This window comes from Fringilla coelebs (genome assembly GCF_963513975.1).
Source record: "Fringilla coelebs genome assembly, chromosome: 1".
NCBI lineage: Eukaryota > Metazoa > Chordata > Aves > Passeriformes > Fringillidae > Fringilla > Fringilla coelebs.
In genome coordinates, this window is record NC_140028.1 from 5195112 (window position 1) to 5212738 (window position 17627).

At 39.8% G+C, this 17627-nt stretch overlaps 1 protein-coding gene across 4 annotated transcripts in view; it reads left to right on the forward strand.

Annotated features, from left to right (window-relative positions):
• Positions 1-17627, forward strand: part of TRAPPC9 (trafficking protein particle complex subunit 9) — a 443040-nt gene that overhangs the window by 315811 nt on the left and 109602 nt on the right. Inside the window, exon 22 of one of the 4 annotated variants that reach the window (XM_084214960.1) lies at positions 10354-10485. The exons of the other annotated variants lie outside the window; for them this stretch is intronic. Within the exon in view, the coding sequence (XP_084071086.1) occupies positions 10354-10442 (89 nt within the window). The 3' untranslated portion in view covers positions 10443-10485. Of the gene's footprint in view, positions 1-10353; positions 10486-17627 lie in introns of those variants that run through there. 4 annotated transcript variants of the gene reach the window in all.

Sequence of the window (17627 nt, forward strand, 5' to 3'; positions counted from 1 at the left end):
GATTTGAATAAAATAAAGATTGTCTGCAGCACAAATAAAAGCAAAAAGGAAATACCATAGTTGGAGAAGCTATGCTGCAAGCTGATCTCGTGTGTCATTGTCCCCACTTCTTTCTGATGTACATCCTTTATGTCAGGGGCTAATGGTCACTCAGTGGCCTCTTTCTCATCAGGCCATCTCAAATGGTTTTCTATTTTGGCAGCAGTGATTTGGAAGTTGCTCAGTTATTCCTCACTGGGATGCAAAATGGAAAATCTGATGGATTTATTTTCTTATTTTAGGCCAAAGAAGAGCCCTTTCAGTTGCTTTCTTGAGAAACATATGTCCTAGATTTGCATCATGGCAAGTCACCAGCTTAAGAAAAGGTCTGCTGCCCTCCATATAGGATCAGCTCATTGGCTTCACTGAGACCTTCCCAGTGCCAGGGTGAAAATGTCCTTACAGAGAATTCATCACTTTCTGGAGCCCTGGTAGAATCTGCTTTCTCAATGCCTTTCAACATGAGGCCAATCTTTAACTCATGGGATCATCATCACTGCTCTGCTTTACTTTAGGATGTGGGGAAGAGCTCTGGACTCTTGTGGTAGCCATGGTAGTTGGTCTAACCCAAAAGGATTATTTCTTCTAGAAATTAACTCACACCAAAGAAATTATTTATTCCCTAAGTTTAGGGGTCCAGCTGTTGTTGGAAGCTGGCACCTGATGCTGGAAGCTCAGCAGGAGAAAATACAAAAAGGAAAAATAAGGATTTCTTCATCTGTAGATATATTTAACACAATAGTGCATTTTGGGGAAGAAATAGAAAACTTCCATGTTTTTCAGTGTAGACAACTTGAGGCTGAACAGGAGAGACTGCAGGGTCACATGGATAGAGGCCAATGTTTGTGTGAGAGGACAAGTGATTGCTTTTCTGCATTGTTTTACTGTTGATCCTTTTTTATTAGGTGACAAACACATTTAAACCCTGAGCATGTCTGGATGTTTTCTGAAGTGCCTTAAAACACAGAGCAGGGCTGCATTTCAGCCTTTGCAACACAGAGTCTGGGAAGCTGGTTACTCTGAGAGGTGGAACTGAGGTCTGCTTTTGGCTCTGAGGATTTCTTAGAACACAGAAAGTTTTCAGAAAGGGAATAAGCTCATCCCTTCTACATTTGAAAAGTTTGTGGTCTAGAAGCAAGTAAAAATAACCATTGGTCTGTGCCTGTCAGTCCCTCAAAAGGGGGTCAGCAGAGGTCTCTTTCATATTTATTTCTCATTTTCCTTTGGAGAACACTGGAAAATTGGGATATTGGATATTTTTTTAGTAAGATTTCCTATACTTTATCAGGGAGGTTTGGAACACAAAGAGTCAGATCACACCACCTTTTAAACTCTTATTTAGTAGGAGACGATCACAATTTCTCATATTTAGGCAGGGAAGTGGAGGCATATTGAAAATAACTGGGGTTTCATTTCTTTTCTAGACAGTCATCTGAATTTTTCAGACCTGAGAAGCCCTCATGCCCCTTTTGTTCTCAGTCTGGTGCCTACCTATAAATAACAAACCCTTTCCTGCACTTTACTGCTGAACTTCTCAGCAGCATCCTCTGTGTCTGGGCTTGTGGCATGTCACATATGAGAAAGTCTCACCCTGACCCTCCTGGGTTTCCATCCAGCAGGTGTAAGACCTTCATACAAACCAAAACCAGGTGCCCATAGGTTACCCTGAAAAATAAACATTTTCTTAGAGCCTTTCAATTCTTCTCTTCAGCTTTTTGGGGTGTAGAAAGAGCAGCCACACCAAAAGCAGTTTTAATGAGCCCAGAGGTGTCCCCAGCCCAGTATCCCTCCTCTGACAGTGGCCAGTAGCATTAAGGGATTTTTTAGGGAATAAAATGTCAAGTCTAAAGCAACACTTTACCAAATGAGTGCCCTTCTACTTTTGGAAAACTGCATCCTGGGCACTTTTTGAGCCAGAGGTTGGATCCCCAGCTTTGTGTTTATTAGGTCATGCTGAACTTTCTCAGACAGATTTATCTAATTAGTCTTTCAAACCACACTTGTACTTTTCAGTGCCTGTATCACAGGGAGTGATTTTTTAAATGCATATTTTAAGGCAGCCTAAAGGAGCTCCTATGATTACCTGCAATTGTGGGTTTTCTTGTTTACCATAAATCCTTTTCTAAGTGCATAAATCCAATTAGTATAGCTTTTATTCTATCTGTTGGCATTTTAATAAGCATTTCTGCATCAACATTTTTATCAACAGATTTATATAACAAGCTGTTGTTCCAGTTCCTGTGTACAGCTCTCTTTAGTCGTGGGAGAAGGAAATGGTTTTACTTGCTAGATTTTATAAAAGAGACTTACTAATAAATGTTTTAAGCTCTTTTAAAGCATGTAAAATTCAGATATGAACTCATGTATAACTGGATTATCCAGCCTTATCCTCTCACCCTCTTGTTTTTACTGAAGCTGGTGTCAATCCATAGCAGCGTTGGTTGTCTTTTATGTGAAGATGTATCTGTTCCACATAATCCCTTATAAAACATGTCCAAAAACTTTTACTGTTTGTTCTGAACTAGTTATCAGATATTTCTTGCTATTCCTAATGAACTGAATGGCCTCTTTGTTCATTCTTTCCCTTAAACTTAGCATCCTACTGTTTTCTTTACCTTGTCTTTTGCTGTTTCTCCTTCCCCTATTTTCTTTGTAAAGTTTTAGATCTCCTTGTGTTTAAATTAATGAGATTTTTGTCAGATAGCATTCAGTGCCTGGGTTTTAGGATTGGAAGTTTTATCAATTAAGCGTGCTTTTCATCAGAGCCATGCTGGTAGCCAGTTCTGGGTTTTATGTATTTCTTCTTTATCCTTTTCTTCTAGTTCTGAGAAATATTTCATAATTTTAAGGGGCTGAATCTCTAAGGGTATTGCTTGTTTTTTATTTCCAACCTCTTCACCCTAAATTGGTGGGTGATCTTGTATCTACAGTGTTCAGTATATTTCTTAGCAGGCAGAAGGGAATAAAGGGCTTGCTTTAATATTTAATAAGATATCTCTTCTGGAAACCTTATAACACACAGCTTTTATTCTCCATGTTCTCTGTAGGGGACTTTTTTTCTCTCTTTTTTTTTGTTTTTTTTTTTTTTACAATAATTTTTTTTTACTGGTCTTGTCTTAGGTGTAGCTTGTAAAATGCATTTATCTCTGGCTTAGAGTCTGTACTTGCAGTGCCTCTTTGATTCAGTTTTGGAGATTGGATTTCTGATCCCAGCTCATCAGGAGCCTCTCCCCTTGTAAAGGCTCTTTTCTGTCTCCTCTGCATTTTCTGTTTCCCACTTGAGCCATTTTATTTTATTTGCCAAATCCCACGTTGTATCCAGAGCTGTGAACCTTCCTGGGAATTTCTGTTGGGAATAGCACAGGTAATTCCTCCCTTCCATGGAGTGTCTGTTTCATAACCAGAGGAGTACAGGTAGGGAGTGAACTGGGACTGGTATTTTGGGAAAATTTTGACTTCTCCACCTTCAAACTCTGGCATCAAGCAGTGGCACTCTAGGGTCCTGGTCCCTTTAGTGTTCCTCTTCCTTTTTATATTTTTAACAATTTAAACATAAAGGCAAATTTAGAAATTAAAAAAAAAACCCACAACTATTTGGATGCAACTAACAGGCAGTTGAAAAAGATTAATACCAGAGTGTGTGTGTCTTGCAGACTTTAAAGTACCTGAACTTGCTTTTAAATTGCCAATCCATGCTGCCAGTGTTCCTTATTATCATAATATGTATCCTTATAAACCCCAGAGGAAATTGTAAAACTTCTGCAGGTAATGATTTCTGCACAGGAGGAAAATACAGTTTTAAGAATCCAAAATTTGTTCTTGTTATGAAGCGCTGGTTTCAAGATTATAACATGTTAAGTGTTTCAGATTTTTACAGTTGTTTATATACAATTTGTCTGGAAATTGTTGAGCTTTTCCTGTAATGAAAAGTCTTTTAATGGAAAACCTTGCAGCAGTAGATACTCTTCAGCTCCTTTTGTGGAAAACTGAGGGAGGATAGAAGAGAAACAATAAGAACAAAAGCGAGGAGGAAAGAAAGGCTGTGGGCTTGGTGGCTTCAAGAAGGAGCAGAGGGCCACAAGAAGGAATAAAATCCAAGATACAAAGCAAGGATCAAGAGCCAAGAACATGCACGTGCTGTTTTTAGAGGTGACACATTGGGTGGAGGGGGTGACTCTGTGCAGTAATATCTTAGGTAGCTTGGGAGGAAGGGAAGGATATTTCCAGACTATCAGGCTAGGAAGGTAATTTTAACAGCAGAGGTGAGAACTTACATAGGCAAACATTTTGCAGGTGGGAGAGTGAAATGAAAGAGAAATTGAGCAAGTGCTCAGAGAGGAGGTGAAAGTTTACCCAAATTTATAATCACACAATCACCCCATCCCACGGCAGAGAATGAGGCTTCTCAGTCACACCCAATACTATTTCCACCAGCAGGTTTTGATTTTTTACCAAAGTAAATCTATGCTGTGCTTCCAGCTGGAGGGGAGTGACATATGGTGTTGTTTAATAATTGAATTTATTTGAGAGCATGGTGTAACATAATTGCCCTGGAAGTTCTGTGCACATTGCAGAGCTGGCTCTGAGAAGGGAGAGCAGCGCTGGTGTCGTGCCTGTGGCTGGGCTGGGGGTGGAGCAGAGTTGTGAACATCCACAGTCACATCAGTGATCTCCAGCCTTGGGAGTGATTCTGGAGCTGCTGAAATCTGGGGAGGTGAGAGATTTCTCCTGGCTCTCTCTCTCTGCTTTTCTTGTCAGCTGGTTGTGACCATTTGCCAGTCACGATGAGACCGAGTTAAGGCACCTGATTGTCCCTGGCTGTGAATGCAATAAATAAATAAATAAATAAATAAATAAATACCCAAGGACTTGCTATTCTTGACTCCTCTTGGTCCATTAGTACTTTCATTGGTAAAAATAGATCGGGAAAAAATTGATATTTACCCTGTGTACCCTTTCTGCATCTACACATTTTTCAGAGTGTGCTTTTGCTTAGGCTCCTTTTGCCTTGGAATCCTGCTTTTAACAGGGGTGGTGTTACTTATTAGAATATTTTTAAAAATTTTCATTCCGCCTCTTCATGAGATTGAATGTGAGCCAGAAGCAGTAGGATTGATATTCTGCCTTGGTTAGATATAAATTTTTTATCATATTAGTAATTTTCTTTGTCATATTGGTTTTCTCTTCCAGTACAAGGCGTTCAGATGTTTATTTTCCTTTTGATCTGAAATAAATTATAATTTAATAAATGCAAATAGTTGCATAAAAACAACATTAGGACTGAGGGGAAGGAAAACTAAGAAATAATTAATATAGAGGTAAAGATTCTGAGGTTTTTTCCTCCTGTTCCCACAGGGTCCCAAAGTAGACATTCCCATTTTAGATTCTGCTTTGTTATTTTGCAATGCCAAAAATTTCCCCGTGGAAGTGACAACAATGGGGTTCTTCCTCACACTACTCTGAACCAAGCAAGGATGTTACTCAGTTTGTCAAATGGTTTCCCATCCTCTTGGATTTGTGCTTTATTTATTATAGCATAGTATATAATCTATTCTGTTTTATTGCCTATTATTAATGATATTGACGGCAGCAAATAACTTCATTTGTAGCCTTCTACATGGTGCTCATAGGTCCTTAAAAAGGTAAATCAACTCTTTTAGGGACCTTAGTGGAGGAAGTTGTGTTGCTTCTACCATTCAACTTTGGGTCTTTCAAGCCTCCATTAGTTTTCCTGGCACTCCTGATTGCTAGTTCTTCTCCTTTAGAGGGAAATTCCTGTCTTTGAAACAGTTAAATCACTATTTCTAGATAATGATTTGTCTCTGCAGTGTGTTTTTCTAGTTCTGAATTTTACCTGGAATTGCACTGACTCTGGGGGAAAAACAGTCCTTTCCTTTTGCTGAGCTCTCTCAGGAAAGTTTTTTTTGCCAGCAGATGTTTCAGGAAGCAAAGCCAGAAAATCAAAGGCATGAGTCCATTTTGAGCCATTAACCCTGTGCCACAGGGGCTTGTTTTAGCTTTTTGCTGATACAAGAGGCAAATAAGAGAATCAGAGTGGCTGGCTCCTGCTGAGGTATCACCCCTTCCATCCCTGTCTGCCATTTCCTTCAGGAGAAAATGAGAAGGACAATATGGAATAGAGTATCTAGATATGTAAAGATCTCTCCAGCAGTTCTTCTAGCTCTGCAATCACAAATCATTCAATTTGTCAGCCTTAAAGGGAATAATAGGAGCTGTGAGGATGTACTGTTTTGGTGAGGAAGGGAGTTTAACCCTGTGAGACTTGCCATGGCTCTTACCTGCCTGGTCAGGCTTTATTTCTTTATACAAATTTAGTGTTTGAGGCCATTGGAGCTCCTTTAGAAGGCTGAATTTCCAGCATCTCTCAGGAGAGATTCATCTGACACCCCTTGGAAAGAGAAAACCACAAACTTTGTCTCCTGAAAACCTGTGGAGGAGATTTGTGTCCAAACTCAAGGGACTGGAGTATCAGTAGAAGGAAGAAATGAAATTATATGTCCTGGGACATACAAGAGGTTAGAGAAGAAGATATAATATTACCTGTTGGTGGTAATGTCTGTGAATCAGGGACAAACTCCCCAAAGAAACATCTATAAATCTGAGCAACTTCCCTGCTGAACTTATTTTAAGCCAAACTTCTGGGTTGGTGTTTGGCCTCTCTGCACCATGAATGGCAGCAAAGTCACTTCACTTGGTATATAAGAACCTGAAATCTCAGATTATCTTTGCAGAAATTATAAATGTTCCTGCCTGATATTTTCCCACTGATCTGCATGGCTCCAGGAAATCCATAAAAGAGGCAAGACCATGCCTATAATTTCTTATTTCCTGGTCTGCCCAAAGTTTACACAAAGGATTAACATCACATTTTAATGTCTGATGTAGGTATATTATGACACACCACTATTTCCCTTTCCATTCTAGCCAACAGCAAAAAAACACCAAAAAACCTCTCAAAACCAATTCACCAGTTGGCATCAGAGGTGCAAAGCAGGGTTACTGGAAGAAAGGCTGCTATAGGCTGTGGAAGAGAACCATCAAATCAACAAATCTATTCCACTCAAAGCAGGGTTTGTGATTCCATTCAAAGCAGGTTAAGGAGAAAGTAAATGTGGAAACACAGGGCACCAGGAATATTTCTCTCTGCTCTGGAGTGCCCTGACCCCCAGGGGAGCACTGACTCTGACCCTCATTCATGGAGAAAGTTTCCTAGACTTCAAGATAGACTGGAATCCACTAAAGTGTGAAATAGATTATAGAGAGTAGTGTAGGTGTGTCATTTGGTGAGAAATTTAGGTTTTGGGATTTTCAGTATGTTGTGGATGGAAACAGGATGGAGGGCACAGGGTGTCATCCTGGGTTTCTTCTTCATGCTGCTTCTTCCTTCTTCTTCATGGGGTTGGATGGCATTTTGGGCAGAAATTCCTCATTGCAGGCTCCTTGGGATCAGTTATTGGTTAAAATGAAAAATAATCCAGGTGTCAGTTCTTAATTGGATAGTTTAGTCTTAAAAGACCTTGTAACAAGAGATTGTTGGCCATTTTGTGCCTTCTAATGAAAAGCTGCCAAACTCACAGTCGTGAGACTGTTTTACTGATAAAAAATAATAAACACTTGAGTCCAAAAATGAGCTACTGTCTCAAATGCCTTCAATCCAGACCCCCAAAACCTGGCAACTGATACCACCACAACTAAATAACAACCTTGCGTTCATTAGAGAGACTCTTCATTTGTTTGTATAAAAATCCAAGAAAAAAATGATATGTATTTTTAAATGACCTCAGGTGATATTTGGTGAAAGGAAGATGTATTCCAACAGAATCAGTGAGGACAAGATTCATGTTACCCTGTGTAGCTGTCCATGAGCTATCCTGTTGTATGAGGCTGCCTTTAATAGTGGAAGTGCAGCAGGAGGCACTGGCATGGTTGGAGTTGTTGTGTTGTAGTCTGGGTCAGGATGTCTGTGTCCCCCACCAGCCTTGAGGGGAGCAGAGGGAGGTGTAAAACTGCTGAAACCCAGCAACATCTGCTCAGCTGAATTCTGCCTTGATTACTTCCTGTATTAAGGAACTAAGTTTGGGATTTTTTCCCCAACTCTGTGAGCTGCAGAACACGGCACTGGAACAACTCCAGCCATGCTTTAGGGTGGCATGGTGAGGAAATCTTGATGGTTATTAAGAAGTCAAGCAAGGTTTGCACTAGCTACCAATCCAAGTGTTGCTTTACATCCTGCTAACAGCCACTGGCATGTGTTCCCTCCCAGAGCAGTACTGGTACATAAATATTTAAATGTTGAAGGGAATGTGCAAGCGCTGTGCATATAAACTATAAATGAGATGAGATTGGTAATACCAAAAGGTGATACCATTTGAAGAACTCTACTTAAATAGTTGCTTTGTGCACAAAAGTAATTTAGGGAGTGTTTATTGTTTCAGATAAAAATTTCAGAATGGAATTTGCTTCTGGGAAACCTGGAGTGCTCTGTAATATTCCTAAATGTGTCTGAGGGCAGGATTTAAGGGGCACACAAAGTGCTAAACACTGAAACATGAGCAAGCCCTCGATTCATTGAGTAGGAAGAGCAGAATACACATTATATTCATAAAGTTATTAAAACTCCAGCATGCAGCATTTAAAGGGTATTTGAAGGATGCAGGTTAGTTTTGCTGGATCAGACCCAAACCAGATGGGATGTTTAATACACAAAATTGAGAGGAGGAACAGCTTCAGAGTGTGTCTTGAAATCTGACAGCTCAACTACTGTAGTTTGCCCCTGGAATATTAAAACACTAATTTGTTTTCTGAAAATGTGAAAGTAAATGAAACTGGCTGCTAAGCTGTTCTTGTTTGTTTGCTTTTCTCTGTTCCCTTGATCTCTGGAGGTGTTGGAGTTGAGTAACTTTCTTTATTATATTTTGTTTTAAATTGTAGCCCAGAAATCAGATGCTACTCAGCTAAAGAGAGATCATTTTCAAAACAAATGAGATCTCCTGAGCTGAAGCCTCTGTTGACAGCTCTGTAGGGCTCTCTCTAGAGCATTGCCAAAGGTAGCTGTAATGCATTGTACTGAATTTCTGTAAATATAGTTGCAATTTTCCTTTGTTTCCCCTGCAATACCTGTTTTCTATTGTTACAGCTTTGGTCTTCTGCAGTGTAGACCATGAATTTTTATGGGATGCAAAGGAATGTAATTCAAAGCCAAAGAAAAATGGAACATTCTGTATGTTAGGTCTTCTTGTAAGAAAAGTTGTGGTTGTCCCATCACTGCAGGGCCTTTGTCACTATTTAAGAAAAAAACATGAGAAAATATGGACTAATCCTTTTCTGTTTCATAAGCTTGAACTCCTCAGTGTATTTCCTACCCCAAAGTGAAATATTCAGCAGATCTGCCTCGGCCTCATAACTCCTCTTGTTTCCCGTTTACTCCTTGGCCTGGAATTCCTTTATTCCTCTCACTAAGCTTGAATGTCTTTCATGACAGATATGGCCACCAGACAATTCAGGGAAAATATCACCTGAAATTGTACATCCAGAAACTTAGAAAAACCCCCAAACACAAAATCAACAATCCTAATCCCCTTTATTCTGTGTATTTAGAACTGATTGAGCTCATTAGCACCTTCATAATGGACAATATTTAACTTGCCCTTCAATAGGATTCTCCATATTCTTGAGACTGTAGGAGGAATTCTTGCACATGTTGAGCAAGAAGCTGTGTGACTTAACAGAGCTTTTTTCTCCTTAATTCCCAAGATGTTTTTTTTTCCTCATGAGTTGGCATGTGTCCGAATTTAGTAGGCTTAAAATTGCTCTCCTTTAAAGGTTCATTTGGTCAACAGCCCCTGCAATGTACACCAGCTGTAAAGTGTTCATGGTGACTAATGGCCTTCTTCCAGCACCCTAAAATAGTGCTGCTTTTTCTGTCCATGTCTATGAATCCTGGTGAGGATTTTGGAGAGCCAGCCACTAGCCAGAGATATAAATTGTTCCTATTCAACAATGAAAATCCCATTGGTATCTTCAAGCTAGACTGTATTTCCATGTGTCTGTGTCTAAGGTGTAGGAAAGGTTTTCTAATGTTTAGAAATAGTTTTCATGCTAATATTAGAATAATTTTTCTTTAAAAACAGGAAAAATAAGAAGAAACCTAAAATAAAGTATCTTTTTTGAAAGCATTAATGAATGCTAAAGTGGGAAAGCAAATTAGGAAATACCATCTATGAAAATGGAAAAATTGCTTATTTATTTTCCCAAACTCCTAATCAGTTAATTATTATTTCTTATTTGTACAAGCATGGAACCTAGAAATCCTGCTAATCCTGCTGAATAACTGGTGCACTGCAAGCAAGGAGACAAAAAAAGGAGACTGTGTTCAGAAATAACCATCTGTGTGAAAGATGAAAGGACATTACTGAATGAGCTGGGGAGGACACAAGAAAACCAGGAGATGCTGTGGCTCAGCACAATGGGCAGTGACCTCTAACATGTCAACAGCACCACCCTTGTGAAGCCAAGGAAATGCTTCAAGGGAGGAGGGGATAAAGCAGAATAATTCTTCCAAGAGCCAATGGGCAGCATGAGCAACAGATTGAAGAAAAAAGCTTGATTTAAACTCAAACAGATGGGAAATGGATGTTCTTAGATGCCTGCTAGAGGTGAGCACAGCCTCCTAGTGCAGAATGAGAGAGGAAAAGACACAGGAGGACAGACTGCAGGAGAGGCTGAGAGCAACAAAATGTGGCAGGCATTACATTTCCATACTTCTTCTGTGGCAGGATGAAGTCAGAATTCGTTAAAGCCTTTTTATAGGTACGGTAGCAACACCATATGGAGTATTTCTGTCTGGCTGTAGCCACATGATAGTGTCTGAGGAATACCATGTGCATTCAGGATGAAGTCTGTGACACTGGAACTCTGGATGTGTGTGGAAGGGATGCACACACAGAATTAAATTTATCTAGCACACGAGCAGTCAATTCCTGGGGGAGGTGTGTAGTGGGTCGACCTTAACCAGCTGCCAGATGTCACCCCAGCCACTGAATTGCTCCTTTGCCTCAACAGGATAGGAGAGAGTAAGAGATAAAGTTCATGAGGTGAAATAAGAATGGGAGATCGCTCTCCAGTTACCATTACAGCAGAGTTCATTAAGTGAGAGCAAGCAGGCCCGCTTGGCATGTCTCATTAACAGATCTCTGCAGCTCCAAAAATATAATTGTGTTTCATGTGCTGCCCCTTAATACAATGTATTAAGCCCAACTGTGACCAAATATCTGCTTTTTCAAATGCCCATTCCAGGGAAGTGGGAAGCCCAGGAAGGCTTTCTTTAGTGTCCTGGCTCTGGCTGTATTAGGTGTGGTAAATCCCATTGGTGAATTAACTTCTAAGTGTGGAGGAGCAGCCTCGGGTGAAAACGCCCAGTCTGAATTGAATATCTCTAAATAGACAAAATCCCACTTGCCTAAACAGCTGTAAACTCAGGAATGCAAATAACTCAAAACATGAGTGGTGGTTGTGTTGCTGCCATTGTTGATAAATATCAAAATACTCCAGTTCTACTAAACCAGGGAGTGTTTGCAGCTCTTCATCACGTGAAGCCCAATTCAAAGCAGAAGATATAATAAGAACACTGATGCAAGTCTCAGTGCAGATTGCAGATCTGGGGCTGAAACCATTTCCATTTTCACTTCAGCTAATTGGTTTCCAATTGCCTCTTTCATTTCACTGCACCCAAATGCTTATTTTCAAATTTGGGAGGAACTAACTCTATAAGACAGAAATATTTTCACTTAGCTTGTTGATTACCTGAAGCATTTTTCCAGGTATCAGTGAATTTAGAGATGCTTATGAGACTGATAACCAGAGTTACTTAATTTAGATGACTCCTGCAAAATATGAAGTTAAAAGGTTCCAATTGGTTCCTACTGTGCTGTTGTAGTCATGTTGTAAGCTCATCACTTGAAATTACCATTAAGGCAGGACAAATACTTCAATGTCAGAAATGTTTTCATCATGGAATAATGCAGGTTTTGCAGGCTGTCTACACCCATATGGTGTGTCACATTGCCTCAGTTGCATGTGTTTGATGTATGTCTTTTAACCAGCTATCCCTTGCCAGCCCAGAATAAGAATTATTTATAAATTTGTCGTGATAGACTGTGGACATTTTTATTTTTCTTAGTGTTTGCATGCAAAGGAAGACTTGTTATTTCTTAGAGGTTTACCTCACTGTCCATGTTTTCAGTTTCCCAGGCTGAGGTTGTCTTTGCCCATTCTCTTCTCTGAGCTGGCCCTGTTCCTTACAAAGAAACCTTTGAGAAAACGTTAGCCAGCAAGATTTCATTGTTAAAGGCAGCAGACATCATGTAGAGTGCATTAAATTCAGTCTTTTCCCAGTTATCTTATGTAACAGCATTATGGAAATCTGGATAAAACCTGAATATGGTAATCCAAATATATATATCTGTCTATATATATCCATTTTATATATACTCTTTGCACATTTTCAGTTGTAAGTTATTTTTATGTTTCCTTTTTTGTCAGGTAATACTTTTATAATAAAGATTTTAAATGTTATGTTAAATCTATATGGGTTACCACCATGTGAGCAGATGTTGATGCACTTACATCTTTAGACCATCATAGTGACATCTAGTCTGTTGATATAAAGAAAAATAGAAATAGTTTTGGAAAATTGAATGAGATTCAGAAATGCTCAGATGACTAGAAAAATGTGTTAAAAGGATTGGGAGGGAGCTCAGTGTATTTTGTTGTAGGAAGACAGGGATCTGGGCTGTTGATTACAAGCTATGTTTTTTGAGGAATGGAATTGGAAAATTGGAGGAAAAAACTGGGGGTGACAAAGAAACAATCCACCAAACTGGAGTCTGAAGCTGGACATCAGACTTGAACCAGGTTGATTTTCTGAACAGAGGGAACAACTCAGCAATCACAGGGGCACTCACATGAAGAGTTTGGATTTACCAGCACTCAGCACCTGATGTTTTTCTAGAAGTTGTTCCCAATGTGAGCAGAGATAAATTGGAGGATTCTGGTGGCATGTGTTGTAGAGATCACACTGCAAGTTCTGAGAAATTCTGTTTTCTCCCTGGGTTGGGGCCAGGTGGGTGTGTTAGAGATGGTGCAACCTGTGGAAGTGACAGCGTGATCTCTGGATGAGCTCAGCCACCCTTGGTGTGTGTTCTCCTCAGGGCTGGGATTGCTCTCTGAATTCTTGAATTCTTTGGTAATGCTCCTCATGCCCTAAGTCCTTTATGTGGAGTAGATAGGCTGGCAGGAACAGTCCCTGCTCCATCATGAGAGGAAGGTGAAGTTCTGTTGTTCTCCTCATTACTCAGTAATGTTGGAGGAAAATCAGTGCAGCCAGCATACCTAGGTAATGAGTTCTGATAGTGATAAGCTTTTCTGCTCCACTCTCAGGCATATGATTCATCCCATTGCATGACTTAGATTGAAAATAAGAATGCTACAGTTTGCATTTTTTTCCCTGTGCAAGCTGAATGCCACAAGCTGAGTTCTCCAGAGAAGATTAAAGAAGTCCATGCTTATTGATGGCAAGAATTGTTGTTATATTTCAAGACCTTTTGTACAGATTTGGTTTATTTGTTCTATTTTCTTTCTAAATTGAGATCTCCTACAATACAAGTCTGCAGTGATCAAAGAGAAGGATGTAGGATTTCTTTAGACTTTTTTTTTCATTCGTCCCTCACTGGAGGTAGTACAATATTGGAAGAATGTCACAAAGGCTCAGACTCTTGGTTGATTATTGATTCCATGCTGCCAGTGAACCTGCTCTCCTTAAAAAAATTGTTGTTACTCTGCATTTTATAGTTGCTGAAAACAATTCAGAGAATGGGATGAATGAAGCTGGAATATTAAATACTTAAAAGAAGTGGTGGTGGTGGTTTAAGTCCCAGATTTCTTTTGTTGCAATTGGACAACCTGTAAGAAGCAGAAATGTCCCTTTTGGATTGGAAAATCCTGAGGATTCTTCCTGGTAGCCAGCACATGCATGATTATTTTTCATGGAATAAAAGTGACTTTACAGCCTTGAGGAACAGTACCTCTGTTTCACATACAGCATCTCTCTTTTGCAGAGAGAAATCTTTAGCAGTGGCACACACATGTAAATATATCCATATTTGTGAGTTCCTGTAAATGTAGTTTGAAATATTTTGGTGTATGGATGTAATATAGAGATACTGCTACTTGAAATTATATTAAATGGGAAAATTATTACTGACCAATAAATCATAATAAATTACACGTTTACTGGTCTGTACTAATCAGTAGAACACAAAATACTGTGTTTCCTGTACATTGTGTCATCCATTATAAGAATACCTCAGATACCACTATGTTACAAACTCCAACATGGACATTTTTTACACATACATTTCAAAAAAATTTATAGCAGTATTTCTACCTTCAAATCCCACATCTGGGCTAACCGTGATCAGTTTGCTACCATGGAGTTTTAAACAAGAAATACCAACTACACTCTGGGGAAAAAAGGTTGACAAGTTACTGGAAAAGGGGAAATAATCTCTTTGTAGAGATACAGATCAAAAAAAGAAATGTTTGATCTGGCTTTTTTCATCTCCTTCTTTATTTCAATCCCTAATTGAATTCAGCAGTTCTTACCCTCTTAAATTTTTTTATATATGTAAATATATATTTCTCTTCTAGTCTGTGTTGAGTGTTGAACTCAACAGTAGGAGCTAATAATCATGTATATTAGAAGATATACACTCCTGAAACTGAAATTGAACTTTCTGGAGGTAAAATACTATAACTGGTTTTGTATTCTTAGATCTGGACTTGGAAGTGCTAAGTCATACTGACCAGCATGGGCTTACTGCATTATTTCAACAGTGAAAATAATTAAATGAATGGTGACTAAAAGAGGATATTTATATGACATTCAATTATTTAATGATGTAAACTGTCAAAGTTTTTTATTGCAAGCCTCTAAAAGCTGAATTTGGAAGCCAACCTAGTGAAGTCATTGGAATTGAATTTTTCATTAGCTTTAATGACTTTTTTCAATGGTTATTGTATGGGTCTTCTGCAAAATGCAGTAATTAAAGTACTGGTGGTAATTAGAACTTACAAAAAATAAATGAAACTGAATTTGAGGCTAATGTGTGTCTAGAGCAAAGGCAGGTCTGCATGCTCTGTTTTCAGTTATCTTGCTTTACTTTCTCTGTTGGAAGCCATTGGGAAATACTTTCTCAGAAATGATCTTTGCCTTTCACATTATATTTAGGGCTCTGTTCAGGGGGTTTTTGCTAGTAAACTTTGGGTTTCTGTTACCAGAAATGTGTTTCTGTGCCAAGTAATGTTCTTTCTAAGCCTTGGACATTCTGTATGAACGCTTCCTGCTCACAGCCCCAAACATTTGGACCATTAATAGTTGTGTGAAAAAGAGTAGATGTCCATTTTCCCCTTGAGCCTTCATACTCCATCACTCTTCAGGTTTGCTTTTTAAGGGTGTAAATATCAGAACATGGCATAAAGCAGCTCACCTCGAGGAGGTTGGTGCATGTCCTTTGATTCCACAGTCTGTGGTGATTCAGGTAAATTGAGCATCCTCAGCATCTGTTTGATTTTGACCCCAAATGATAAGGCAAGGAGAAGGAGAAGGAGAAGGAGAAGGAGAAGGAGAAGGAGAAGGAGAAGGAGAAGGAAGAGGGAGAGGGAGAGGGAGAGGGAGAGGGAGAGGGAGAGGGAGAGGGAGAGGGAGAGGGAGAGGGAGAGGGAGAGGGAGAGGGAGAGGGAGAGGGAGAGGGAGAGGGAGAGGGAGAGGGAGAGGGAGAGGGAGAGGGAGAGGGAGAGGGAGAGGGAGAAGGAGAGGGAGAAGGAGAAGGAGAGGGAGAAGGAGAGGGAGAAGGAGAGGGAGAAGGAGAAGGAGAAGGAGAAGGAGAAGGAGAAGGAGAAGGAGAAGGAGAAGGAGAAGGAGAAGGAGAAGGAGAAGGAGAAGGAGAAGGAGAAGGAGAAGGAGAAGGAGAAGGAGAAGGAGAAGGAGAAGGAGAAGGAGAAGGAGAAGGAGAAGGAGAAGGAGAAGGAGAAGGAGAAGGAGAAGGAGAAGGAGAAGGAGAAGGAGAAGGAGAAGGAGAAGGAGAAGGAGAAGGAGAAGGAGAAGGAGAAGGAGAAGGAGAAGGAGAAGGAGAAGGAGAAGGAGAAGGAGAAGGAGAAGGAGAAGGAGAAGGAGAAGGAGAAGGAGAAGGAGAAGGAGAAGGAGAAGGAGAAGGAGAAGGAGAAGGAAAGGAAAGGAAAGGAAAGGAAAGGAAAGGAAAGGAAAGGAAAGGAAAGGAAAGGAAAGGAAAGGAAAGGAAAGGAAAGGAAAGGAAAGGAAAGGAAAGGAAAGGAAAGGAAAGGAAAGGAAAGGAAAGGAAAGGAAAGGAAAGGAAAGGAAAGGAAAGGAAAGGAAAGACTTTTGAATATGCATAGTTGTTATCAATAGTTTTCCCTTTCAAGGGTTAACTGTGAAGGGAAAAGGTATCTAACATGATTGTTGCAAAGACTAAGGGAAGCTAAAGGCAGTGGAGAATTTTTGTTTTCTTTCTAACGCCCTGAAAAATAGATAAGGTTGTCTTATTTGTTTCATTAATATGCAGAAATTATAAATGTCTTAACTTTGGGCAAGTTCCCCAGGAAATACAGTTATTGATTTGGTTTTTTCCTGGGTTTTGAATCATCTGTTAAAGTCACAGGCCCTTGCTGACAAATCAAAATCCCAAAATGTGAAGCAGAATTGTAATGTTTTGGATATTACTCTTATTTTTGCTCATGTTCTTACAAAGCAGTCTTGTCTCAGGAAAAGGTGTACTACTAATTAATATTTCAGGTTTTAATTTGGTTTTAGTACTGTTTGGCTTCAATAATCAGTACAAACTCTTTCCTGGTTAAGCCTATTTTGAGTTTATAGTAAAAAGAGGATTTAAAGTTTGCAGATGTTCAGGTTTTGGAAGCAGGCCAGACTGGAGCTACAAACTCGATTTTCTACCCTTTAAGAGTAAAGAAATTTGAGAGTTTTTACCAAGAATTCTTTACTAACAGATCAGACTTCTCTTCAGAGAAAGCTGCCAATTAAAGAACTCCCTGAGGTACTTATTTATGCATTTTGGTTCTAAAAGGCAGAAGTGATGGGCCCAGGCCATGTTCCTGTTGAAATTAAGGGGCTCTGCCCTTCATCCTTGTGTGACATCGTGGCTGGGAGAGGCTTTTCCCCCTGCCAGAGCATCACCAGCACCCAGGAGCCCAGCTCTGAAGATCTGACTCAGAGTCTACCTCAGGCAAGAGGAAATGGAGACCTTGCCTGAGGAATGACTATTTCATATAGGAATTCCTGGAATATAATGTGATTTGTAGTAAATGAAGGAAATTTGATTCCTCATGAAGTGCTGACATGCAATCCCCGTTGGCTCATCCAGGGAGAATTTATTTCTTTCTGTCTGATCTTGTCTGCAGACCCATAAAAATCCTGTTTTGTGCCACTGGCATGCTGAGGGGGTGACTGCCAGCTTCTCCCTGCAGTTTGGGAAGGA